Source organism: Sparus aurata, chromosome 1 (genome assembly GCF_900880675.1).
Source record: "Sparus aurata chromosome 1, fSpaAur1.1, whole genome shotgun sequence".
In the NCBI taxonomy this organism is placed as follows: Eukaryota; Metazoa; Chordata; class Actinopteri; order Spariformes; family Sparidae; genus Sparus; species Sparus aurata.
In genome coordinates, this window is record NC_044187.1 from 30,580,856 (window position 1) to 30,607,443 (window position 26,588).

Genomic DNA, 26,588 nt, shown 5'->3' on the forward strand with positions numbered 1-26,588 from the left:
AGATCTGTGTCTACTGTGATTCTTTCATCATTCCTCCTGTCTTCATAAAAAGGAAGGAATGTGGACAGTCCAGTGCTCACTGAAGAGACTTTAATCCTGTTTATGTAAGTCATTTCCACCTTACAAGCAAGAAGCTTTGATTTGGACTTTTTCATCATAGAACATTACAGATGTACCTGGATATATACCTCTGCTGTTGGTGTCACTTACCTCTCTCTGCCCCCTCTCCACCACCCTTCAGACTGTAGGCCTGCAGCAGGTCCTCTCAGACGACTTGTGAGGGTTTTCCTGTGACGTTAGCCAGTGTAGCTTTATTAGTTTTGTGGTCATAGCTGGGCTAACACTTGTTGTCATCACTCTAGGGTGTTTCCTCCAGCTGAGCCTCATAAAACACATTGCTTTGTGACTGTCCCTTGATGTGGGACCCATTTTACAGTTATTACACCCACAAATGGGTTGTGCGGAGAACGAGACGCAGTGTGTTGCGTACGCAGGCACTAGTAGCGACACTTAGCTGGGTGGCTACTGGGATGTTCATTAGCACAGTTTCTTGGCAAGCTGACTATGCATGAAGAGGCACTTTTCAGGTACTTTGTGAACATCATAGGGACGTTGTTCCAGCTGCCATATAAAATGTTAAACTGGTGTTGAGATCCCAGCTGTCAGTCTGATCTTAACAATGTGTACGGGTGTATTTACAAGTTCTTATGGTTCAAATAAAGTTGTTTTTTTTTTCTAAAAAGAGATTTTAGAGGTCTGGCAAAGTCTTGGAGCAAGTGTATTAAATGTCAAAGGTCCTTCACAATTTATCAGTTTGTCTTTTTAAAACATTTTGGTGTCTGCCCTTGATTACATTTTATATCATTCCTGCCTTCAAATATACCTTCAAGGTGTTGTCCTATCAGAGATAATCTTCAAGGAGTAACGTGTTCCACACCCAAGGGCTCAGAGGCAGTTTTTTGTGTGTTCCGGCTCTTTCAGCATGGCCGTGAAATAAGCCAGTGGGCCCTTCATCTGAAAGACAGCTGGAGATAACATATATGATGATTGACCTTTCAGTTTGTCCTCTTGCGCACTCGAACTCTGCGCGTCTGTCTCAAGTTTAGTCTCACCATGTTCCTGCACTGTCCTTCCCTCCCTCCCCTCCTCTCCCCCAAGACACTGTGAAAACAAGGGTCAGTTTTCAAGCACGTCTCGGCTCGATTTAATGGAATATCTTGAATGCAGAGAGATGGGAAGGAGGAAGGAAAGGTCTTGCAAAACACCACAGCGTGCTGCTGGAATGAGAGAAATCGCATGTGCAGCGCGTGCATGTGCGTGTCTCCTCTCTGCTCATGTGAATAATGGCATGTTCTACCTCGTGTACCCCCCCCCCCCCTTTTTTTTTTTCTTTTGCTGCTTTGCTCGTTTGTTGTCATGTCCTGGAATTCACTCTGATGCTGTAATGTTGTTCAGACTTTTACACGTGACCCAGGCCTTCTCTCAGGGCCATGTGGAGGGGGAGAGGAAGGTCTGGCCATAAAGAATTAATGAAGGCATAACAAGAGAAGAAAACTGTTTATATGGGGGAGGGGAGGAAGAGGCTGGAGTCGGAGGAAAAAGGGAAGGGGGCATGTGATAGAGGTGAGTGCTGCCTGATGTTCACATGTTTCTCTTTTTTTCCTCCCTCCCTCAGCTGATGTGTGTCTTTCAGTGCAAGTATACAGACGGATTACCTTACGCAAACACTGGGCCTTTGCTTTGAATAGGGAACACAGATACTCGCAGCTAATGTTTTCCTTATCAGGGGCTACTCCAGCCAATCACACACTGTACTGGAAAGTGACTGGGAAAGCAACAGGCCATTCATTTATCATGACCAGGCCTCCATTGTGCCCATGTGCATGCTCTTGTTACAATGGGCCTAAACTGAACGTGACCCTCTCTCTCGTTTCCTACCATTTGAGTCATGCTTTTTGGAAATTCACCGAAGGCCGTCCGATCCAAACCTCCACCTGCGCGACTGCGGCAGGGTGGGGGTCAGATTTGACGAGGTGTGAGCTGGTACCAAATATTTAGGGTATGATTTCTGTGGCCAAAAATATCTTGGTAAACGGTGTTATCAGTGTTTTGAAAGGTAGGAAAAATTCTTTCGGTGCCAAAATGTAGTGGAGTTACTTCACAGCGTGTTTGGATGTTGACATGTTCTTCCTCGTTTTTCTTTAACTTCTCTCTTCATTTTAAGCCCAGAGGATTTTTTAAGTGCAAACTGACCCTGATCTTTGACCCCCATTCTGCATTTTTGATGTCCGTTCAATGAGTTAAACCCTCTTGTACTGATTATAGGGCCCTAACCAAACTGCGAGAGACACATCGTGTGAAGATGTAAATACTGGCTGCTTGCTGCCGCCGTCGGTCTGTCACTGTCGCAGACGAGCTGGATTTTCTGGCCTTGTGGCTGTTATCCTGAGTGTCAGCATGTGACATGTGTTCATCAGATGGGCGAGTGGCTTCTCCCATATGGCGATGCAAAATAAAGACGGGTTGTGAAGACAGCAGCGCCGCACGGATCTGTGTTTCACAGTAACATCTGAAAAAGCTGGGAATCACAGCAGAGAAAGTTGCCAGTGATGCTGTTTCCCTCTTCCAAGTTTTTCTTTATCTTCTCATCAGTTCTCTCATTTTTCGACTGTATTCATTGATTGCGAAGCAAATAATAGTTTCATGTATTCGTTATATGATGTGTGCAATATATGTGTGTTATGTGCCCCATACAACACTTTGTTTTCTCAGTTAAAACAGAGTAGATTTGAATGTCTCATTTTGAAGGTAGCTACATAGTAATTTAGGGTTATAACTAATGATCCTTCTCTCTATTATTTGGTTAATCATCAATCATGATCATAATCATGGGGGCTTTTTAAATGTTTTGTATTGTTTGACCATTAGTCCAGATGCCATTCCGTTTTATTATCATCATGCAGAAGTGTGAGAACAAGAAAATGTTCACATTGTGAAGCTGGAACCTTTTCTGGCTGAGTTAGAAAATATCTCTGCAACTTTAATTTTAAGTCACTTTTCAAGTGTAAGAAGTTGTCGCAGTTGACATTTTAAGATCTAAAAAGGTTTTAGGAAAATGTGTTTGTGGGAAATTGTGACTTTTTCCAACACTTTTGACTTTACATTTTTCAAACCAAGACAGTTATCCATTGAATTGTCACAATATTCAACAAATTAATCGAAAACAAAAAGAAATTATTCGGTTAACAGAGTTTTTGCATATACATTTTTTGTTAATCGACTCAATTGTACTTTTATCTTTTTGGGGCTTTTATTTACAACTGAAATTGTTCTTTTTGTTTTTTTGTGTTTGACATGGGGGTGGGATCTACCCTACTACTAGGTCCACACAATTTGGTGTTATGATAGACACTAACCACATTGGCTGCCGATCGGGCTACTGTCAAGCTCAACAGGCCAACCTGCAAAGTAAACATTAAAGCAACATAAAAAATGGCCAAACTCACAGGTTCTAAGTTTGAACTCTGTAACGCTTCATCCTTGCGGTCGAGTTTTGAAGCTAGTCCTGCTTTTTATTTTTGCCGGGAAAGCAATCCAAAATAAAATGATTATGCAAACATAAAATAGTTTTCCAGTTTTTGTGGGCATGTTTTCATCCAAAATAAAGAAGATCCACTGTGTCTTCACTTCCTCGGATGGTGGGAGCAGTTGAAGACATTTGTGTTGGTTCTTTCAGAGCAGACAGCAGAGAAATGGGGTGCTTTGTTTTTATCTTCTTATTTTTGTTACCCACACCAGCATTAGCAGGGAAAACGGTAGTTACTGGGTGTTACTACAGTACTATAAGAACACGGTTAGCCCTCTAGCTGTACGTTATCGCACCCACAAAAGGCACATGACTTTTAATAAGCTAAAACATTTAGTTTTGCAAAATCTATGTCATAGCGGAACATGTCACTGTCACATTACTGCATAATGTATGCATTTTTTATAAGGAATTATCTTTATAGTCATTACCATGTATGTGTGAAAGATTTTACAGTTAGCAGTTGTTTTCTCAAACTATGTAAACTGTAATGTAATTACCTCAAACATACAGGTCATTTGATGTTTCTGTGTTGCTTATTCTTGTGACTTGTAAACCGATCTGTTTGCTGGTATTTCTTTAATGAGCTAATATTGGCTTCCGTTTGGAATGATCTGTTCTCCAAATACATTCATCAGATAGAAATCTTTTAAATGTTTTTTTAGGCAAATCAACAATTGAGTCACTAATCCATTGGTGACACAGAAGTTTCCTGTCAATTCTATCAGTATTTCAACTGTAACTTTTGGATGCAGAGTAGGTTGTGAACTCCATTTGAACTGGCTTCTTAAAAAAAATTACAGCTTGAGTTTAAATTTAGGAAAGCTTCAGGAACTCTTAAATGGTGAGGCAGGGATATCATCTCGTCCTGAGGTGATACTTCCGGAGTCTACTGTGTTACCTCCAGTCTGACTCCTTCGTGAGATGAGAGGGGATCGGGAGGACACGGAGAGGAGCATATTTGGGATCGTGTTAGACAGTATTTGGCCTTCATGCCCATTAAGAGCGTGTGAAATCTGCAACCGATCACAGGGGAGGAAAGGGGGACAGAAGAGAGTGTACATCCATTAATGCGCGGACAGACGGAGACGAGCAAACGCCGCGTGAAAACAGTTCACTCCCTCTGGTTCTCTTTGTTTTCCATACTCCCCCTTGATGCGTTAAACCGGTCAGACTTGAAAAGGAAAGAAAACATACCAAAATTCATGTCGGACACAAAGTGACATTGCTGTTGCTGTAACGATCCCAGCTGTAAGACATGCTCCAAGTTAGATAAAAAGTGATGGATGGTGATCACCGGGGGGCTTTTCAATATGTTGTAATAAGACAGAAATGCTCCATCAGATGTGTTGCAGTGATGCCACTTGGCATTAGGTGTCTCCTTAAAGAAATAACAGACTATTAGATTTTAACAGTGCGGAAGACGACAACTTTAGTTGGCTTCAGTTGTTTTAAAGGGGCCGAGTGTGGTGGTGGGTCATCCATTAATTCGTGGCCAGAGCTGTCTGCCACTTTCTTTTATGGCTATTACTTTTTGTGGTATTTCGCTTTTGTTAGATAGTTCACTGCAAAGGCGACAGGAAGCATGTGGAAATAGATAAACGGGGATGATGTGAGGTTGTGTCGGCCAGTCGCTGGTACACGTTTTGGACTGCTGTGTGACCAGGATGACCCCACTGTCTTCAGATCTTTTAAAGGAAAAGGAATGTGCGTCCTTGGAGTCGAGCACACACGTCTCGAGATTCAAGTTTTTCTCAACGTGTTCCTGCTTTTGAATCTCGTCACAGTGGCACATGCGCAGGCCTGTCTCGAGATCCTGCGCGATGATCTCAGCGCTGGCCGCAGCTCGGCTATGAATGAGCGAAACTGCTCTGAAGTCGGTGTTTATGGAGGGCCCCGTTCTCTCGGAGGGGAGAACCAAAGTTAAATAAATACTTGCTCCATCCTGTCTGCATTAAGGGCCTGCACACATGGCTTTGACGTCAGAGTGACATTAAACAGGGTGGGGTGGCCCAGCCAGCTCTGACAGGCACGTGCATACGCGCACGCTCTTCCGTAGCTTGCTATTAAAATCCCTGTCTTTCTTTTCATGTCACATTCTTTGTCTTTTTCCCTCTTTTCGTAAGATTAGTTGACATTTCTCACCCTTGTGTCCTTTTGAACAGTAGACAAGCATTGTCATTTTGATTTTTTTTATTGGGGCTTCATGTCTGAACGCTTAAAATGTCCCTCCAACAATATCAGCGTTTTACAGGGATTAAGTAAATCTCTGACAATTTGTTACTTTTGGTAGAGCTGCTTTGACTGTGTTCATCAATCATCCTGTGTTTTTGGCTTGAGTGTGTGTGCAAGGATTTCTCCTGCAATATAACCAGCCAGGTGCAACTGGTTCTCATCAGACAGTGTGTACGATAGCCTATCCAACTTTTAACTCCAACATTAGTCTTTCCTGCTCTTCCTTTTATTTTTATTTTTTCCTTTCCCTGCAACAGAGAGAGTAAATTTTTGTGCATGGGCCTGTGCGTCCATATCTGTGTGTGCCCTGCAGCTCCACAACAGGTCTGTCAACATGCCTGTCAACATCTACAACCCGAGAGCTGTGGGATGTTCTTAGCTTGGTAAACATCAACTTGTAACTCTCCTTTCAAGCTACGTGACAAAGTAAAGAGATGTGTCCCTGTCTTGAGTGTGTGTGTGTGTGTCTGTTATTAGTGCTTGTTCAAATAAATGATGACAGCTTGTAGTGCTGTTATCTGGCTTGTAAGTGTGTTTTTGGTTGTTATTGTAAACGGGACAAGACTACAAAGTATGATTGTGTAATGAAAGTGACGTGTTGCAGACAAAGAGGAATGGGGATGTTTTTGCAGAGGTGAGAGCATACACACTGTACCGTACAGACAGTGTGTTTGTGTGTGTTGGTGTTTTGCAGGTGTTTGAACATAGTGACCCAACGTATGCGTTAATGTTGCAGCCGTCGCACGTCACTGCCGGGCCAGCCGGTGTCTCGTGAACTTGGGGGCAGAGGATTTCCCTCTCTGTCATCCTCAAGCTATCACAGTCTACATGGTTCACTTGAGTTTATTTACTCAGTAATTTAAAACATGGACTTGAAGTGATGGGATGAAGGATGAGGGTTTAAATCTACTGACTCTGAAACCAGATGCCTGCCTGCAGCAACAGCTTTCTGTCCTTAACCCCAGTCCCTCATTAATTTTTCCGCAAACTAAATAAAAATTATCAATGCTGAAGAGGTCTACTTCCTGTTTTTTTGTGTTTGTTTTAAAGGAGCAGTATGTAAGTCTGTAGTTCAAAATTGAACTGTGAAGAAACGTGTATATGTCGTGTCTATGTACAGTGTTGCCGTAGTCACTGAAGTTGGTTGGCATGCTAACCAGCTAGCCCCAGCCAAATCCAGTTGAGTTGGGTTCCGTTACTTGTGGTGACTCCCTAAGTAGCTAGCGGTAGCTCGCTACAGGGAAGCTAGAAAAAAGTGGTTGGTAACAGGCTTCCACCAGTGTTTTTGGAGCTACCTTCAAAATCTTGTCTGTATTGCAATATACCTTTTTTAAATGGATTCTTAACTGTTTTTCTTTTTAATTTACATTTTATACGTAATGGTAATGATAAAAACCCAGAAAGAATGGATGCCTTGTGTTATTTTTTTAAAGTGAAATATGTTGCATTGACATTGTAAAAAATATTTTCAGATTCTTCATAGAGTGGTTTTGAAATATTCACTGTAAACAGTGCAGCAAATCAGTTTAAAAGCAATGGAAAGGGATGGCATGGCAACATTCACAAATATTCTTACATATAGCACTTTATGCCAAATGGCATCAATGAGTTTAAAAAAAAAAAAAAGTAAAACAGCCAAATCACAGATAGCAACTAAATGTTAAAGTTCAATATTAATATCTTTTGAATTAATTACTTAGTCAAAAGCGATTCAATGATTATAAAACCACCAGAGCCTTATGTTAAAAAAAGAGATAAATCCCCCAAAGGAATTAAAGTTAGTTTACAGTGAGTTTTTAGGAATTACAGTATGAAATCTAAATTAAGGCTTTTTACCCTTTTCGACAGAGGACTGCTTTGGATCCTTGTTGTTTGAACTTCCGAGCACTCTTTTTCTTTCAGATAATGTTTATTGTGTCCTTACCAGAAAAAAGATGATCTTCAGTTTTGATCATGGAGGCACCAACTCGAATGCACATTGACACTAGTTTCTATGTTTTCCTCATCTCTTTAAATATAACTGTGTGTGTGTGTGTGTGTGTAAAGCTCCTATTTAGCAAATCAAAGCAGCATCTCATCAGATCACTCCACTGACTTCTCCATGTTCAGTACCCCCGTCTGTCCTCAAGGAGTAAAATGCCTCAGTTCACCCCTGTTGAGACTATTTCTCTCTCTCACAGACACACACACACACACACACACACACACACACACACACACACACACACACACACACACACACACTGGTGTTGGGATGAGCATTTCAGTAAATATATTGAGTGATCCCAGTCCTCTGAAAGCGCAGTTGTGCCTAGAGGTTGTTCACCCCTCACATCAGGCTCATTTGGTGTGTGTGTGTGTGTATGTGTGTGTGTGTGTGTGTGTGTGTGTGTGTGACATAACTGATAAAATGTTAAAACTCTGTTTGGTTAATGTTTGACAGTGCTTCAGGGAAAGAGCCAACTTTGTGTGTTTGTGTGTGTGTGATTTGATGTGTGTATGCCCCATGATCTTTGAAGCTGTCAACATTCCTCACCACATGCTCTGTCATGATGCATAGAGGCGACTGGTGAGATGAACCAGCTGTCCCTGCCTCTGGTCACTGCAAGGTCAACCCACTTGCGCGCGCACCCACTCTGCTGGATGTCTTCCTCTTCATGTGCTGAAAATGCCAACTGTTGGATGCGGTTTAACTACTCCGAGCGCAAAAACAATGACTTGATTGATGGGCTTATATGAATCTCTCTCTCTGTGTCCCAGGTGGAGGAGGGAAGAGGAACGGTCGCAGTAAGAAATGGAAGGAGATGCTAAAACTCCCCCACATCAGCCAGTGCGAGGAGCTACGCCGCGTTATCGGTAAGAAACTGGGAGTGTGTGTGAGTGAGGTAGAAAGATAACATGCCATGCTGTGTCGTTGGGGTGGGTCTGACTGAGGGAGGAAGTTCAGATTGGACTTCCTTCCTGTTTCTACCCGTCTCCACCCGCAGTTACAGGCAGGGGACAGGAAACAGTGTGTTTATAAGTGTGTGTGTGTGTGTGTGTGTGTGTGTCTGACTCAGGGAATCCATTTGGACAGCCATTTCTTAATCTCAAAGTCTCTCTTAACATTCCATGTGTGTCTCACAATGCTGTCGCTCATATACCAAATCAAAGCGTCTTCACTCCTGCTTCCTTCCTGTTCTCCACATCCAGGTTTGACTTGAAACAGGGGCAGGGTTCTCTGTTTGTGACCCAGACAAATACACTACTCCTAGGCTACACTATCCCCCCCCCACCAACCTGGTCCCTGGTCCTCTGAATGCCACAGCTGTGTGTGTGTGTGTGTGTGTGTGTGTGTGTGTGTGTGTGTGTGTGTGTGTGTGTGAGATAGTGCGTCACAGCTAAGTGCTACCCTCCCCCACATACTCTCCCTCCCTCTATTCTGTCTCCATGCCTCCCCTTCCCACTATCTGTATCTCTCTCCCTCCCTCTTTCCACCACTTAAGAGCAATGTAAGAGTGGCAACACAGCAGAGTTATGGTAAGAGCAAGTGAAAAACGGAGAAAGAGAGAGGCTTTTACAATGGGAGGACAGGAGAGAGTGAGAGAAAAGTCAGGAGTGAAACACATGTAGATGCACGGCACTCCCTAAGGTGAAATCTCTTACTCGGCATCGATTTTGTACCTTGTCGTTTTGTCTTCATATAACAAATCCTTGAATACAGTTGTAATTATCATAAACTTGAATGCATCTGTTGTCAGCAGTGACCACTTACCTGCCTAAAACAACGCATCAACGCCACCTTAAAGGGATATTCCAGTGTAAATTTAATCCATGGTCTAAATCACTGTGAAACGACCGCAAGACAACAATACACTGCAGTAAATGGATCCAAATATAAACCACCACCAAAAAGCAACAAATAATGCTCAGAACTGCACCAAACTTCAGCAACAGTACTAATAGGGTCTCAGCACATAGTCCGGGGGATCTAACCTCCGCTAGCTTAGCTGGATTTCTATTGTGAAGCTAAAAACAGAGTTCAACTCTCCTCCATCAGCTTCCGGGTCGGGGAAGTCCCGACACGACGATTTTGTTCTTTTCCCTGTCCGCTCTTGATAATAACTATTATAAACTGGCAGGTAAGACACATATGAACTTTGATTGCTTTTCCATGGAGTCATAATCATGCATTTTCATCCTTGAGCCGTGGAACTCTACTGCACTCGGTAATCGAGTCGTCGGGACTTCCCGTCAACAGGAAGCTGCTGCAGAAGAGTGGTAAATTTAGTCAGCTTTTCAGTAGAAATCCAGCTAAGCTAGTGGAGTTTTAATGCCCCGGACTATGTGCTGAGACCCTATTTGTACTGTTGCTGAAGTTTGGTGCTGTTCTGAGCATTATTTGTGGCTTTTTGGTGGCGGTTTATATTTGGATCCATTTACTGCAGTGTATTGTTGTCGTGCGGTCATTTCTGAGGTTCATAAAACTCCGTAAATTAGCGGTCTGCTAACTTGATCTCTCGAGAGGGAGTGTAACGCAGTTTCACGGTGTGTTAGACCATGGATTAAACTTACACCGGAATATCCCTTTAAGTGTGAAAAAGCAGTGCATCCGTCATGTCTTGCATGTTTATTGTCATTTGAGTTATAACTTTGCAGAGGATTCTGAAAATTTGCCACAGTATATGTGCCTGCGTGTGTGTGTACATTCAGCAACTGTTGAGGGTTAGATACGTCACTATTACATAGACGCTATTGCGTAATTACCCTATCACACAGAACAGTGGATTAAAATAATCCCCTTTTGCCTACTTAAACACCCAGACGTGTAGGCATGTCGCACACACGCACACGCACACGCACACGCACACACACACACACACACACATGCTTGAAGAGATGCACATGCATGCCCCGCACACGGTGTAGCTGCAGCAGATGGAAGGACACAGTATGGCGACTGATAGCAGTGTCTTTGTTGTGTCTTGATAATGTCAGGCATTTGACCTTAGCCTTGACAAGTGTGCAGTACTTCTAGGAAGCACAGATTACATTATGTGGGCTGCAGCCACTTTGTCTGCCAGCCTTAGGCCACTCTCCCTCTCTATTCCTCTCCCTCTATCTCCCCTTCCCTTTTTCTCTTCTCTGATATCCATCAAATACATACAGAACATGTGCACCCGTTACATTGGATCATTGTGGGCTCTGCATTGCACATACTTACACTTGTGCACCATTCACTGTCTCGCTAACTCACTCAGTGTCTGCCTAAATTGGAGTTTTAATTAAGTTGTAATTGCAGCTTACTTCACTGGCACAGACAGTTACAAGTCCAGGCTAGTTCAAGCCTCAAAGCTCTAGCTTCAACCCTTTTATTTTCCTGTCCCATTTTTCAGTGACACCTTGCTGTCATGGACGTTCTTACTCCTTCTCTCTGTTTCTCTCTCTCTCTGTCGTCTTACTTTCACAGTTGTTTTCCTTCAGGACACAGGAGAGGCTTCTCTTACGCAAAGAGGAAATTTTTCATTGGTGGAATGCTGGCAGACGCTCTCATATTCAAATGATTTAGAGCCTGGAATCGGCTTGGACACACATACATGCTCTCGCACACTGACCCAGAGCCAGGCCAAAGAAACTCTTTTTTTTTCTTTTTTTTCAGGTCTTTGCTCAGCTGCAAAACTCAGGATTCTGTTCCCAAATGTGGACTGTGAACATAAAACCATCAATCTGTAAACTTTATCCAAGAAATAGGCAAGATAAAGAGAAGGAATGTGCAAAGACACACATGTGGTTAAGCATTCTTCTATCTTGACATTTGGACTTTACTGTAGTTAATGTTGTTTTTCTCCAACTCACTAAGGCTGCAAAAATGACAAGCATCTCAGGACTAAAGAATTCATTCAGATGCTATAAGATTCTGCTGTTTTTTTTTTTGTTTTTTTTTAAAGTGCGCATTTATCTTAATTTTACCAATTTCTCTCAGTAGTTTGGCACAGATTGCTTCTGCAGTAGTATGCTGTGTTTTGAGAAAATTGACGTGTTTAGCATTACGTTGCGAAAACATAGATACTAAAATAATTTGTGTGTCCCTGGGTGAGGATTGTTTCCAAGTCCCAGTTCTCTGCGTACCGTTAAATTGTAAACAGATTATAACAGAAAATAGCACAGTATGGACCAAACTGCTGAGACAACTCCCCTCCATTTAAAAACCAAGTAGAGGCCTCGCACCACAGTGGACAAAAATTGCAGCAGATTGTGTTTTTTGTATGTCCAGAGTACAGAGACACTCCTATATCCCTTTGTAAACACCTATTTGTTGTGTGTCTAAAACCGGTGGCCAAACAGAACAGAAAGGGTTCAATTACATTAATTTATATTATAAAACATGCTATCCTCATTTTATAAAAAAAAAAACATCGCTTTTCTTATTTTGGATTATGCTTGTTGCCAACCGAAGACACATGGATCATTTTGTTGTCACATACGTTGCTCAATAGTTCATTTACTTAAACACATTGAAATCAAGGACATTGCTCAATAGTTTCCGTGTGATTTTAGTTACGCAAAGTGGTGTGGGTCACCTCAGAGCGTGAGCATTTTGTGCTCTGATTCAGCAGAGGTTCGGATCATAATGGCCTCTGAAGTCGCAGGAAACATGAGGAATTAGAATAAAACTGCAGCAAAACCTGTTCTCGAGCAAGACAATGAAACCTTATCTGGAGGCTCATTGTATCCCAATGTATTTAAACCTGTTGGTGTAATGATATGTAGGTGATAAGCCAAATTCCTATGAGAAAAAAAATGTTGACTAAAATAAAGAATCTGTAATCTCTAGCTTTTTGGTTGCTGATGAGCAGCCGCCAATGATTCAACTAAGAGAGCAAAACTGAGTTCATTTTCTACGGAACCACAGTGGAAAAATTGACTTTGTTGCATTTGGTTTGTTTAGGTTCACGCTGCCCATTTGCAAACAAACCAGCTCATAAACAGAAGTCACGTGTACTCACAAGAAGCTTCTTTATTGAACAGAGTGTCGATAACCTGTCCAGCCAACACATTTGTTTGCATGTGACGGAAAAAGTAGTCATTGTGGCGCAGTTATTTGATCATACACAACACGAATGGCATTGTCCTCACCTGGCCAGGTGAATCAGACTAAAGGAGCAAATTACCATTTTTGCTGTACGGACACCTTAACATCGCCTTTGTGAGGGGCTTTCCCAGCTCCAGCTCACTGCTGAACACAGCTGATAGGGAAACGCTAAAGCAGGCGTCTACAAACTTGGTGATCAAAGATGAAAGGCAATGTCTGAAGGCTAGTGCAACAGCGCAACACAGTTATAGATCGCTCCGTGAGATTTTCTGAAAGGGCTTTTGTTCTTCCGATTTAAAACCCAGCAGTCACACAGTGGAAAGGGAAGCAATAAAAATATCATATCCCTACACTCTACTGTTTGCTCACCAAAGTGATAACTTTGTTTTTGCGGTCGTATAAGTGGTGAGTTTGAATGAGGAGCGCCGGGCTGCAGAGCGGAGGGGAATGCTGTGTAATAAACAGTGCAGCTGGGAGGGCTGTTGTGAAGATTTGATTTACTGTTGGAGGTTGTCCTGTAGCTGTCACCACTCAGAAATGTTCATCCCATGCATCCCTCCTCCTCCTCCTCCTCCTCGTCCTCCTTCTCCTCTATTCATAGTGTGCATGTGTACATGAATGTGTGTGGCCTATTTTTGTTTGTATGTTTATCTTGTGTATGTGTGTGTCCGTGCTGTCAACCAGTGATGGAAAACGTCCTGGGTCTTCTTCCTCATTTGGTACCAGAGGAAATATGACTCAAATGGACGCCATTAGTCCTAATAGTCGGGGGCCAGCTGCACAGGAGACATATATACACACACAGCTAACAGTCATTGAGCAGACAGAGACATGCAATGTGTTGTGTTTTTATGATGTTGTAGTCTATACATACGAGATTATGAGCAAGGTTTGGGTTGCTTCTAATCTGCTTGCATTAGCTTCTTTAACTGTCTAGGTCATCAGTATTATTATGACCATTAATGCATACATTTTCAGTTACAAGACTATCTTTCATTGTCATGGATAGTAAAAGTTTAGCCCTTGTCTGTTTTGCAATGATTAAACAACCTATTTTGTTAGCCTTCACAACTGCGGCTAAAAGCTATGGGAAAAGCTAATGATAGGTTGTTGCAGGAAAAATTCTAGTTTTTTTTGTGTGTTTTGAACAACAAGTTACACAAATGTAAGTATTAATTTAGCTTGAAATAAGGATATCAAATCAAACTTTTCAGCTTAAAAAAAAAAAAAAAAAAAACTCCTGGAAAATACAGTGATAGAGGCTGACATTGGCTAGTAGAGGTTGAGGACTGTAGCTCATATTTTTTTTGAAAGCAGTATTACAGTTTTTAGGACACGAACTTTTAAAATGATTAATAATCATTCTGATGTGTTTTGTGTATATTTGTATCGCTGAATAAAGCAGCTACTGCTTCCATATACAAGTAGGTTAAGCTAGTGAGCTAGGCTAAACTAACAAAATAACTGCAAACACTGACATTTTTTTTTTTTTTTTTAAAGATTTTTTTGGCGTAGACACCTTTATTAAGCAGTAGACAGATATGAAATATGGGAGAGAGAGGGGGATGTGACATGCAGCAAAGGACCTCCGGCCGGATTCAAACCGGGGTCAGCTGCGTTTATGGCATGCGCTCTAACCACTCGACCACCTGCGCGCCAGCAAACACTGACATTGAAAATGATCCATGGTTAATTTGGTCACTCTGAGCAAGGAGTTTTCACCCAAGCCTCTTGGGTGAGAGATGAAAAGTCTTCAAGAAACTGAAACAAGTTCAGTTGCCTACGATATAGCACATAGAATCACCAAACATAAATATTATATATGTAGAAGAATCGTTTTTGTTATTTCTTCTCAGACTTTTTATTATTTCTTAGAGGACTTTAAGACTCATCCCGTGACTGTTTGACACCACTGTTATAGTATATTTTTGTGTACTGTGGTGTATTTTTTCTGTTAATGACCTTTCTCCATCTGTGTCCCCCCTTGTCTCCTCCCCCCTTGTGCGCTCAGAGAGGGACTACACCAGTCTATGTGAGAAGCAGCCCATTGGTCGGCTGTTATTCCGTCAGTACTGTGACACCAGGCCAGAGCTGAAGCGCTGCATCGAGTTTATGGATGCTGTGGTAAGACTTTGAATGGAACTTCACTCTGCTTATTGTCTGATGTTCTATAGTAAACCTTCTTTTCACTGTCTGTCCTGCTGTCTCAGTCTCTCTTATCTGATTTGACTCTCTGGGATTTTTCCCATACGACTGGTCTGAATCAGGCCACGCAGAGCACTGAGTAGGAAAGGAAAGTCAGTACTTGGTCCTTTGCCATCTCTTGGCAGGAGCATAGGGTGGGCGTCGAGGGTGATTAGCGACTTAGACAGGCTGTCAGAGCAGACCCCTCCCCTACTCCGTGCACTCCTCCATGAGGTCAAGCCCACGTCAGAGGCAGGTCCCCTGGGTGAGCAGGCAAACACAGGCCTGAGCTTGTGTCTTGGCCCCTGGAGGTATGTGAGAAAGAAAAACGGGGGAATCATGCTGGTTCTTTGATAAGACCCTACATTATTTCTTTTAAAGGTAAGCCCAACAGGCGCTCAGGTACAAGCACTTGGATTGACACATACTCACACTTACTGACAGAAATACAAGCAATGAAGCGAAGCAGCATTTTAGTGCGCAACATGTGCAGCTAGTCCCACTGAAGACTTTATGCCTCGGCTGTAATGTGTAGTCACACGGCTCCGTTCCATTCCTTTCTGCCGAGCATGTTTTCAAACAAAACACACGGCTCGAACCAGCCAAACTCCAGACCTTCTCCCTGCTTACAGCCATATTTGACTAACAACACAATCTGTGATGGTGCGAAGGGGTAAATCTGAGGCCTTGTTGGTGACAGATGTAACGGACCAAACGTGAAGAAGAAGAACATGAATGTTGGTTTGCTGCCTTCAAGATGAGATGTTGTGGCACCAGTAAAACTCTATTTGCATGCCGTCCCTCACTTGCCCTACCTTTCTACTTTAATTTCATCCTCACTCTTGTTCATCATTAACCCCTCTACCCCTTTCTCTGTATCTCCCCTACACTTCTCAACCCTCCTCTCTGCAGTCTGGGACCCGTTTCTCTCTCTGCCCTTATTTGGAGAGATATTAAAGATGGCTGAATGAGTATGGCTTCCTACGCTGCTGCGGTTGTTCACACTTCTGTTCTTCTCTGACAGGCCATGTACCAGCTCGCTCCTGACGAGAAGAGGAGGGACTGTGGACTGAATGTTTTAGACACATACTTTAATAATGGGGTAAGACACTGACTTAATAACAGAGCAGGCCAATGTGGACACAAGAAATTATTGTGATATTAGATTAAGATACTATTTGCTCACATTGGCAGACGTACGTCTTGTACTACATTTTCCAGTTCATCTAATTGAACAGACTGATTTTATTACATTACAACTGCCATTTTGAAACACTGTTGTATTTTTGATCTCTGTATTGTTGTCACCCAAAAGTTGGGACGCTGTGTAGAACATAAATGAAAATAAAACGCCATGATTTGATGATTTTCCCTATAATCAGTTGGGAACAGCAGACAGTCAAGACATTAAAAAAGTTATTGTTTGTCCTTAAATATTCAGAAAAACAAACTTTTATTGGGAATCACGGTTGTATGCTGCCAATCAATGCAACTGCATTTATTAATGACTTGTTTAGCAATGATGCCGCATGTATGATATGTGCTAAACTGTATCAACTTTATACTTAATCCAAAATGTGGTTATCCAAAGATAGGTACAAGTGGCTTGTGTGGTTTATCTCCATCTGTAGCAGCATCAAGCAGTAGTAACATCACTGTTTTGGTTGTCTTGGTTGGTTAATTAGCAGTATTGGTCGAGATTTACTAGACTTAAATTCTCATCAAATAATCGTGGCGCACACCTCAAAATGCAGTGAAGGAAATGGGTTGTTCTTAAGAGCGAATATGAAGAAATGGATTTTGTGGATGTACAGTGTAAAGTTGAGTTTTTAACTGTATAGATATTATTGTATTCCGTTGTTGTCTTCTCACCACAACTACACCACAACATATTTATTTTTTAAACGTGGTGCACTATAACACTGTCCCCACGCTACATGAACGGGACCAAACTGTAAAAACAAACTGCAGTTTCTTTGAACCTGGACCCAACAGGTGAGGTGTGACCACAGCCATGAAGTTATGCCCCACTAGCCAGACTGTACACGTTCACACACAGCAATAGAAGAGCCGGTTATATGATAACTTTTTGTACCGTTTCTTAGGCAATTACTGTAGTCATATTACAACATCATCCACTTTGTTTATGTCCCTGACTGTCTGCTTATCTCACCCTCTGTCTATCTTTCTGTGACCCTCAAGTCGGCTGCCCATCTGCCAGACGTACCCCAGGATGTGGTGGCTGGGTGTCGGGAGAGGCTGGAGCAGAGTCCGTGTAAGGAGCTCTTCAATGACTGCACCAAGTAAGTCTGGGTTATCTGGTCCTCTTCATATTCTTTGTGATGATGATCTGAAATGCAGCTCTTCGCTGTGATCAGTCTATTAATGAAGTGCTTGTTTGTTTGAAGTGTACGGACTGTGTGCATTTGTTTTTATTAATTAATCGAGTCTGGCCGTCAAAATGCGGTGGCACCAATAGAATCCTGTTCCTTCAGAAAGCTTGTGTTTGCATGCGTGTTTGTACACTGTGCGGACCAGTGCACTCTGTCACTAGTGATGATGAGGCAGCTGGCACCTGGGCGCAGTATTACACACACATAGACACACATGCAGACTTGCAAACACACTCACAGTGGAGGCGAATGAAAAAGAGCAGTGGGCAGAGAGAGCATCCGGATGGCTGGCATGAAAACAACAGCCACCTCAGTGTTCCCCGTACATGCACGCACGCACACACACACACACACACACACACCCACACACACACACACACACACACTCTTGCAGGTGTTTCTGCTTCCTGCTCTGAGAGCCAGGAGAAGCAAACAGACCAGGGACTATTACCCGAATTCACACACCTCAGCGTAACTTTGTAATAGCCAAATAATTTAAGTCAGTCACAGTTTCTGCTGAATGATATATTTTAGAATATATATCATAAGTTGTCAAATTTGCCTTGGTTATGATAAAAATAATACTTAGTCGTATATGTGCCAGTGCATTATATTGTATTTTATTTCCAGATTTCCTGTCTCATTTGGGTTTAACTCTATGTGTTTTGTGTTGATTAAGTACATTATTAGCAGTTATATTATTGATGGCTGAACTGAACTGAACTGTGTGCTGATCTGTTGGCTGAAGTTCTGGTTTAGTATAATAGGTTGTTGTAGATCCTCTCAGTTTACAAGATTCTATGCAAATTACATTAAAACAAGGTCATCTGCAACACAACACATTTTATTTTGTCAAAGGACATATTATGCTGATTTTCAGCAATCAACAGTTTTCTTATACTGTCTAGTGCCGCAGTCCCGTATTCATCCTGCTGCCTGAGATGCTCTGTTTTTAGCTTCTTTCTTTTAAAGGCCCCCTTCCCGAAAACCCTGCTCTGATTGGTCAGCTCACACAAACCTGAGCCAGCACTGCTCACTTGTGTTTCTGGTAGTCTCTGTGTTTTTTTCACTTTGCAGTTAGATTAACTTCTACCGTGAATATAGGCATAGATTATGCAAATGTGTGACAAGGTGACATATGTGATGTCAAATATTAAAGGTGGGACTACCAATAAGGCGCTTCAGGAACTTCAGGAGCAGTGTTTTCTGTGGGAGAGAGGAGCTCCCGTTGTCATAAACTTTGGTCTTTGTAACTCTCAAGACCTTTTACATGCACAAGAACATATATAACACACTGAAGGAAAGGGAGAAAAAGGAAAAAGCACAATAGGTCTCTGCATAACGCATAAATATGGTTTATAGTACAGTACAGTCCATCCCTCTACAAGCCGGTTGACTTCAGTAAAACAGGCCTATGTTTCCTCAGTTCAGCCAGGAGTTGAGTTGCTGTGAAGTCCCATATATTAGCCACACAGGAAGACCGATTGGGTTGGAAACGCTGCGTCCACCCTCTGATTCACTTGAGCCTTCCCTCGGGGGAATACCGGAATCTGCTAGAAGGAACTCAGGAGAAGTGGGAATCATGGATGGGAAAATACTCAACTGTGTTCTCAGCCTGGGCTCCTGTTTTGACAAAACACATGTAGAGAGCTGTTCCAGACCTGTTGGATTTATAAAATCAATAATCACATATGGTTCAGAAGCTGGTCACACTGGCTGTGGAGAACAGATGATGACGGCGTGATGAATTTTTTTCCCAGGCATGGATAGATTAGTGAAACATGGTAATGTTGGTGTGACATCAGTCTGTTCGTTTTGTCTTATTCTCTTCTTTGTTGCTTGTGTGTTACTACGATTTGCTTCAGAGTTTGGAAGGTGATAAAATAAGCAGTTTGGAAAGATGGTAAGAGGTTTGTGTGTGTGTGTGTGTGTGTGTGTGTGTGTGTGTGTGTGTGTGTGTGTGAAAAGGAAAGCAAACAATCTGGTGGGGGGATTTTGAGGTGGGCAAAGTGGTGGCTTGTATGTGACTGAAACTGGAAGACATCAGTGGTTGAGGTTAAGATGAACACACACAAACGCATGCACACACACAGACACACACACACACACACCTGTCTTCTCTCTTTGGCATCTCAGGTCATGGTCTGTTGGCTCTGTTTCCTTCCCTTCTACCCTAGTATCTCTATTTTAACACCTCCGAGTAGTCAAAGGGCCACCGAAGAGGGCAGAGAAATAGTGTGAGAAAGTGAGACGCCACTGAATTATAGCACTGAAGCTGCACACTTTGTGCTGTGGGAAGAGCAGCATCCACTCCATTCAAAGTTGTCGACTGGACTGAAAACAGACTGCGAAGGAAAGTGATAGGCTGGCAGAAATAAGTTAGAAAAGAGAGTAATCAAAGGAGAGCAAAAGGAAAAGTGCAGAGGAGTGGAAAGAAAGTGTTAAGGAGAGCAAAGTGTACAAACACAGAACAACACAGGCACGTGTTTGTGTTACTGAAAGCAGCAACAGCGCTTCAGATGTTTTTGAATGGGATTCCTGTTCAAGTTGGGTCATCACTTCTTCCACTATCATTATTATTTATATTCCCTTGTGGAATTTTTATTTTCTTTAATTTTCTTATTCCGATATGTAATTCTGACCCTGGGGCTTATTCAGTTTTTCTTCTCGGAGGGAGAGCCTGTAGGAAAGCATGGTACTGCACGTGGAAACGTGACTTTTGGCAGAGCCACACACCCACTAGCAGAAATGCATTAGATCACTCATGGATTTTCTTGTGCTGCAGTGGAACATACGGGTTATGTCATACCAAGAGTAAAGCATGGCCTTCAATGCGTGTGTATCATTGGGTTTTGTTTTTCAGCCGGCTTGACAACGGCCTGTGTGCTGATCTTTCTCTCCTTTTTCTTTTCTTCTCCCTCTCCCTTCATGTAACAAAAGCCATATTGTAGCTGTGTTTATTTCTACTCCCAGTGGTGTCTGTCTGAGGCTCGACTCCAAGCCAGGCACGGCTAGGCTCCTGCCTTTCTGGAGCCCCTTTCTTAAAGTGTCCCGGGCCACTTTTGTCTCGTACGACTACGTGAAGCCAGTTGATCTGATAAGTGAACATGGACGGGAGCCTGAGCTGAAAAGAACTTAAAGGATTAGTCCTCCCAAAAAAAGAAAATTCTGCCATTATCTACTCACTCTCATGCTCGGTGGGAAGTCAGGTGAAGATTTGTAGTCCACAAATTATTTCCAGAGCTTCACAGCAAAACAGCATTGTAGCATTCTGCTAAGCAACTGCAGAAGATGGGAAACTCAATAAAGAGGCTGGTAACAGCCTGTCCAACGTTCTCCGAGTCCCTGGAAACCTCAAGATTCCAAATTGATTTCAAAAGACAATATTTACAGCCTGAACATGCTGTCGAGCTTGTGCAAATGTTTCAGTTGGGGTGTGCGCTAATGCTTTTGGCATAGCAGCTGAAGATTTCAGCTTTCAAAGGGTGTAAAAAACATATTCTCATATTATTTTGATTTTGTGGCTTCCAGAAACTTTAATTGCACCACACAAGCTGTATAGAGTCATATTTCTTTTTTTTTTTACATTGTAAAACAAGTCACCATCTACAAATGCAAAGCCGTTTTGCTGTGAAGCTCCAGAATTGTTTTGTGGGCTACGAAACTTCATGCGACTTTTCATCTGCAAGTAGCTAATGACTGCATTTAAATTTTCGAGGAACTTACTTTACTACTACTTTAAGTCATTTAGGCAATGGTTTTAATGGAAGCTTTGAAACAGAACTTAATGGCATAGTTCATGTTTTTTGAAGTGGGGTCATATAAAGTACATATCTATAGTCGATCTGTTTCCTACCGTAATCACGATCAGCGCAGCCTTAGTTTGGAGAAGTAGAGAGCCGCTCCAGCCCAGATGCTCAGCTTTGTACTGCAGTGAACGGGGTCCAGAGAAAAAGCGAAATTTAACCACCTAAAACAAGGCTCACCTAAAAAAACAGTTCAAATGTACGATGTATAGAGAAAATTCACACCGCTTTACATCGCCGTCAGACCGGCCTTTCTTTTGGCACTCCATTTTCTCAACCATAGAACCTCTGTATCCCTAAGCATTAGCGCAACTGCGTAGGGATACGGAGGTTCTACGGTTGAGAACATGTAGTGCCAAAAGAAAGGACAGTCTGACGGCGATGTAAAGCGCTGTGAATTTTCTCTATACAACGTACACTTGAACTGTAATAGATTTTTTTAGGTGAGCCTTGTTTTAGGTGGTTAAATTTCGCTGTAGGGAACAGATCGACTATAGATATGTACTTTATATGACCCCACTTCAAAAAACCCGAACTATCCCTTTAATACTCAGGAAACTACGTGCTGTATTGAAAACATGGCATGGCATGTGTGGAGTTTACAGGGCACATCACCACTTTTGAGTTTTGATGTACATGCTTTTAGTACAGACCAGTGGCGGTTCTAGACCAGTTTTAATAGGGGGGTCAGTGTTTACAATTTCAGCAATTTTGATTGGGTAGTAAACTGCTGAGACACTTTATTTCTGCCTTTCCCTTCAGAACAAAATCATAGCAAGAAATCTGTCATTGTATTATTAATGCAGACTCACTGTCAGGAGGGCCACAGGGGGGTCCAGACTCAGAGTTACGGGGGCACTGGCCCCTGTTGGCCCCCCCCCTAGAACCGCCCCTGGTACAGACCCCTGTGAGCTCAGGAATCTGCGGAGAACGGACTAATAAGATAGTTACGACACTGCACTTTCTCTGTGAATGATAGATGGACGTTCAGCTCATGTACAAGGCAATTTGGTCTCACGATGACATAATTCCGTTTTCTTTTACACAGCCGAGGGTGCTCCCCTCGTGGAAACTCGCTACTTTCGAGCCTTTTGCCAAGAACAGCCACCCCAGGGCTGCTGCAAACCACAGGCAGCTTTCCTCATCCTCCTTAGTGATGAAGTAATTTCAAAATATGGTCAAGGAAAATCTACTGGCCAAATATGAGCATCTCTTCAACATTTGGGTGGTGGAGGAGGGATGTGTGCTGTAACTTTGGTTTGCAGTCATGTGTTGTAGGCTGGCAGAGGAGAGTTTGATCACACTGGTCAGCAGGAGAGAAAGTAGTAACAGTTCTTGTCAGCCATGGTTCAGTTGAAGTGTTCACATTTACATGTACACTTACTATATATTGAACAAAATTCCAGACTGATTTAGTTTTGTTCTTCTACACCAATATTCAATCATAGTTTGGCCAGATATCTAGTTTTTTTAAGAATTCACTTAACTATTGAAGGCTGTATATCTGTCACAAAAAGTTATTATGTTATATTAAAGTTATTATGATTTTAGTGTTTTGAATCTTTATACCATACGTTTCCTCTTAACTAGACATTTCTGTAATCACTGAAATTTGCTCATTCACTTATTTCGTCACCGAATCGTCCCTTTTCTTTTCACCTGGCTCATGAAAAGGATGTGTGAAGTATTTTTCTGGCATAGAAAATACCAAAAAAAGGGCCAGTATCCAGACCATAAAGTGTCGGATCGACCACTGTGGTTGTCACACCACAGTGGTGGATCCGACTTGGATCCAACTTGTATTTTCCTCTGACATTCCTTTTGAATATGTTGTCTGTCAACAACACTGACAGCAACAACAGTAGATTTTCAAGGCGCTATAATAGACACACCATTTTTGCTAACCTGTATTATTTTTTTGCCAAAGCCCTTGAAGTACCTGTAGACCTGCCTCAGTACAGTTCATTCCATGTCTGTTTGGTACGACCGCGTGAAAGAGGACATTTTGTTTAAGTCAAACAACATCTGTAGTCGAAGCAGTGAAAAAGGACACTAATATGAGAGAGGCTGGCAGGGTCATGTCAAAGAGTCATGTTCTTACAACTCTCAGAGGAGTGACTGTTGATGTATGGTCAGGAGACGGTGAGCCTGTGACCTTTCACAACCCCTTCCTTTCCTCAAAGAACTGTATTTTTGTGTCATCAAGGATGCCGGTTCTCTCAGTACTTCAGCTTACAGCAGGTTTTTCAATGATTGTCTGGCACTATGCTCTGCATAATTATGACATAATCATTGAGAGTCAGAGAGACTTGCACGTGAATTTCATGTGTGAGGTGAGGTTAGAAGTTCCGCTCATTCTCTTGCTCAGTAAAAACACGGTTTCCCCAAAATCCCCCTGTTTCCTGGTCGCATTGAGTGGAATGTCTCTGTTCAAAGGCATTTTTCATTTTTCACGGTGGTGTATCAGCTTTTTCAGTCTTTCCACTGAGAACGGCTTTGAACTGCAACGCAGCCGGCAATGCATAAACACACACACACAAACACACAGACCCACACAAACATACACACATGTGTGATTCAGGGGTTAGTCAAATACAGAGGATGTGTGTGTGTGTGTGTGTGTGTGTCTGTCTGTCTGTCTGTCTGTTTGTCTGTGTGTGTGTCTGTGTGCGCACGCGTGTCTGTGTGTGCGCGTGTGTAGTCATTGTGAAGGTTAAAAAGCATTCTCTTGGGAATGCAGGCCAGCTGTGCGTTTGTCTGAACGATTTGGCAAGAACTCTTGCATACACTTGTGTTTTTTTCTGCATTGTTATATCTTTATTATCTTGTTATTAAATGATCATCAACCCTATTTCTCCCTCCCTCCCTACAGAATAGTTCGTGATTATCTGAGTGGAGCTCCATTTTCCTCCTACCAGGAGTCCATGTACTTCTCACGCTTCCTGCAGTGGAAATGGTTGGAGAGGTGTGTAGTTACTGCAGATTACACACTAAGTGAAGCAGACATGCAAACCATATCTTTGTCTTGCATAGAAATGACGACTGCGATCTTATATACAATACATTCTCTGTTTAGATTGCATCATTCATTCCACTTCTTGGATAGCACGTTTTAATTTTTTTTATAGGATGGATCATTATCTCTACAGAAGAAAAACTGCATATAATTAAGTTAATTAATAATGAATATCAGGATCAGGATAACCCAGTGTTAATAAATGGCAGAAAAAATGTTGACAATGAAAGAAAAAAAAATACTCATGCAGCGTTTTCTCTAAGTGTGTGAAGGATTTAGGTGCATGTATGTGGCAAAACTTACTTATTTTTCAATAGAAAAATCTGACTGTCTGACCACATATGTGTACAAAATGGTTGAAAAGAAAGCTTGAGCAGATAGTAAATAAGATTAAATACAAAACTTGCTAAAGAAGTACACTGGGACCACTACAACCATTATCTCAGGGGGTAACACTTGTGATAATCATCATTAATAAATAGTACATTTACAATTAAGCAACATTATGTAGAAACTGCCATTTTGTGCAATGTGGCACTCCCACAGTTTCTATCACTGTAATAAATCTAAATCCCAGGTCTCTAACAATTTGTCAGATGTAACGTAGGTGCTGACTACAAACAAAACTCCTTACGTCATGTTTTCAAAACTTGTATGTTGAAGTTAATGTCTGAAACACTGTGATCCTGCCCTCTCACTGAAGTTACATAGGGCAGAAACAAGTGACATTATTTGTTAAACTATCAACTAAGGTGTGATTAACAATAAATGTACCATTTGTTGATGATGGTCATTATAAAGTGTTACAAACCTGGTTAATGTCGTTTAAGCTTTTATGCTCTAAACACTGATACACTGATGTATTGCATTCAGGCTAAGGAGGTGCCCAAAATAGATTGGGTGCTGCGCCCAAGCCGTATAATGTGGGGAAAACCCAGCAAAAGCACAAAGTGAAAACAAATATTTCTGTACACAGTATATACAGACCAGAAGTACGGAAGGTGCACCAAAACCCAAAGGTGGTGCCGCCAACCAGGGCTTGTGTGCGAGTGATAAATAATTGATGATCCTTTGCATAATGACTGGGTAACTAAAGCAGGGTGGGAACAGCAGTCATCAGGGTGGATTAATAATATATTAGGGCATTACTCTGTCTGCAACATCACATGGTCAGAGAGAATGGCATAGCAGCTATTTAATGTCTCTTTTTGTCTCCCTCTCTTATCATTTCTGTCTTTGTCTTTCTTCTTTCCATCCCTGCAGGCAACCAGTAACCAAAAATACCTTCAGACATTATAGAGTACTAGGAAAAGGTGGATTTGGCGAGGTGAGTGTCACTGCAGTCCAGATGTAAAGTAGAAATAACTGACAGTGTAGTGTGGTGTTGTGTTTAATAAACTTTTTTTTATGATGGATACTGACCCAGCATTATGTTCCTTTACATTGCAACTTTGGAAATGAGAAGTTAGCGTTAATGATTTAAGCTGCTACAGAGGAGCCTTTAACAGTCAGTTAATGCTGCGCTGTTTATGTCCCCACTCCTGTAATGTTGGGTGGAGAAATCTGTGGTGTGACACATTAACTACCATTAGATGTACTTTTTAAAGGTGTGTGTTTTACGTGCATGTGTGTGTGATCATGTTTCCTCGCTGCTTGTTTTCCAGGTTTGTGCCTGCCAAGTACGTGCCACCGGTAAGATGTATGCCTGTAAAAAGCTGGAAAAGAAACGAGTGAAGAAAAGAAAAGGTGAAGCAATGGCACTAAACGAAAAACGCATTTTAGAAAAAGTTAACAGTAGTTTTGTAGTAAGTACTACCTTTTCTTATTCAACCTTTCAAGAGAAATGTACCTGTTTTGTGTGTGTGTGCGTGTGCGTGTGTGTGTGTGTGTGTATGTGCGTGTGTGTGTGTGAGTGTGGTGTATGTCCTGTGTGCGAGAGAGCATTGTTTGTTGTGGCTCCAGGATCCTGCAAAAGAAATTGAATGGCGTGTTTGCAAAGGCTGTCGATCAGCTGGTAAAGACAGTTGCTGTGACTCGAGTTCTGTTTGTTTAATGACGTCCGCCCCAGGTGGACGAGCTTGTAAGTCGCAGTGGAAAGAAAGGTGATGGGATAAAGCAACAAAGGGGATAGAAAAAAACATGTCACATGATAGTATTAAGCGGTTGCACGTGACATTTGGACAATCCAAATTCATTTTGTTAGTAAATCTAGTTTGCCGTGCAAACATGCCAAATTTGATTTCATTTGGAGCTTGCTGTTAGCCTTTAATTATCTGTGAATGTATTTTGAAATGTG

General features: G+C 42.0%; 1 protein-coding gene and 1 long non-coding RNA gene across 3 annotated transcripts in view; one reads left to right on the forward strand and one right to left on the reverse strand.

Annotated features, from left to right (window-relative positions):
- The window catches only part of grk4 (G protein-coupled receptor kinase 4), a 46,356-nt gene that overhangs the window by 5,489 nt on the left and 14,279 nt on the right, over positions 1-26,588 (forward strand). For both annotated transcript variants that reach the window (XM_030415890.1, XM_030415882.1), the window contains exons 2-8: positions 8,582-8,677; positions 14,905-15,017; positions 16,102-16,179; positions 17,280-17,380; positions 24,149-24,241; positions 25,556-25,619; positions 25,957-26,097. In XM_030415890.1, coding sequence (XP_030271750.1) covers positions 8,582-8,677; positions 14,905-15,017; positions 16,102-16,179; positions 17,280-17,380; positions 24,149-24,241; positions 25,556-25,619; positions 25,957-26,097 — 686 coding nt within the window. The remainder of the gene's footprint in view (positions 1-8,581; positions 8,678-14,904; positions 15,018-16,101; positions 16,180-17,279; positions 17,381-24,148; positions 24,242-25,555; positions 25,620-25,956; positions 26,098-26,588) is intronic.
- Positions 18,802-20,806, reverse strand: LOC115581063 (uncharacterized). Its single transcript, XR_003983985.1, has 2 exons — positions 20,657-20,806; positions 18,802-19,093 (listed from the first exon to the last, which is right to left on the reverse strand). It is a non-coding gene; the product is annotated as an uncharacterized LOC115581063 (long non-coding RNA).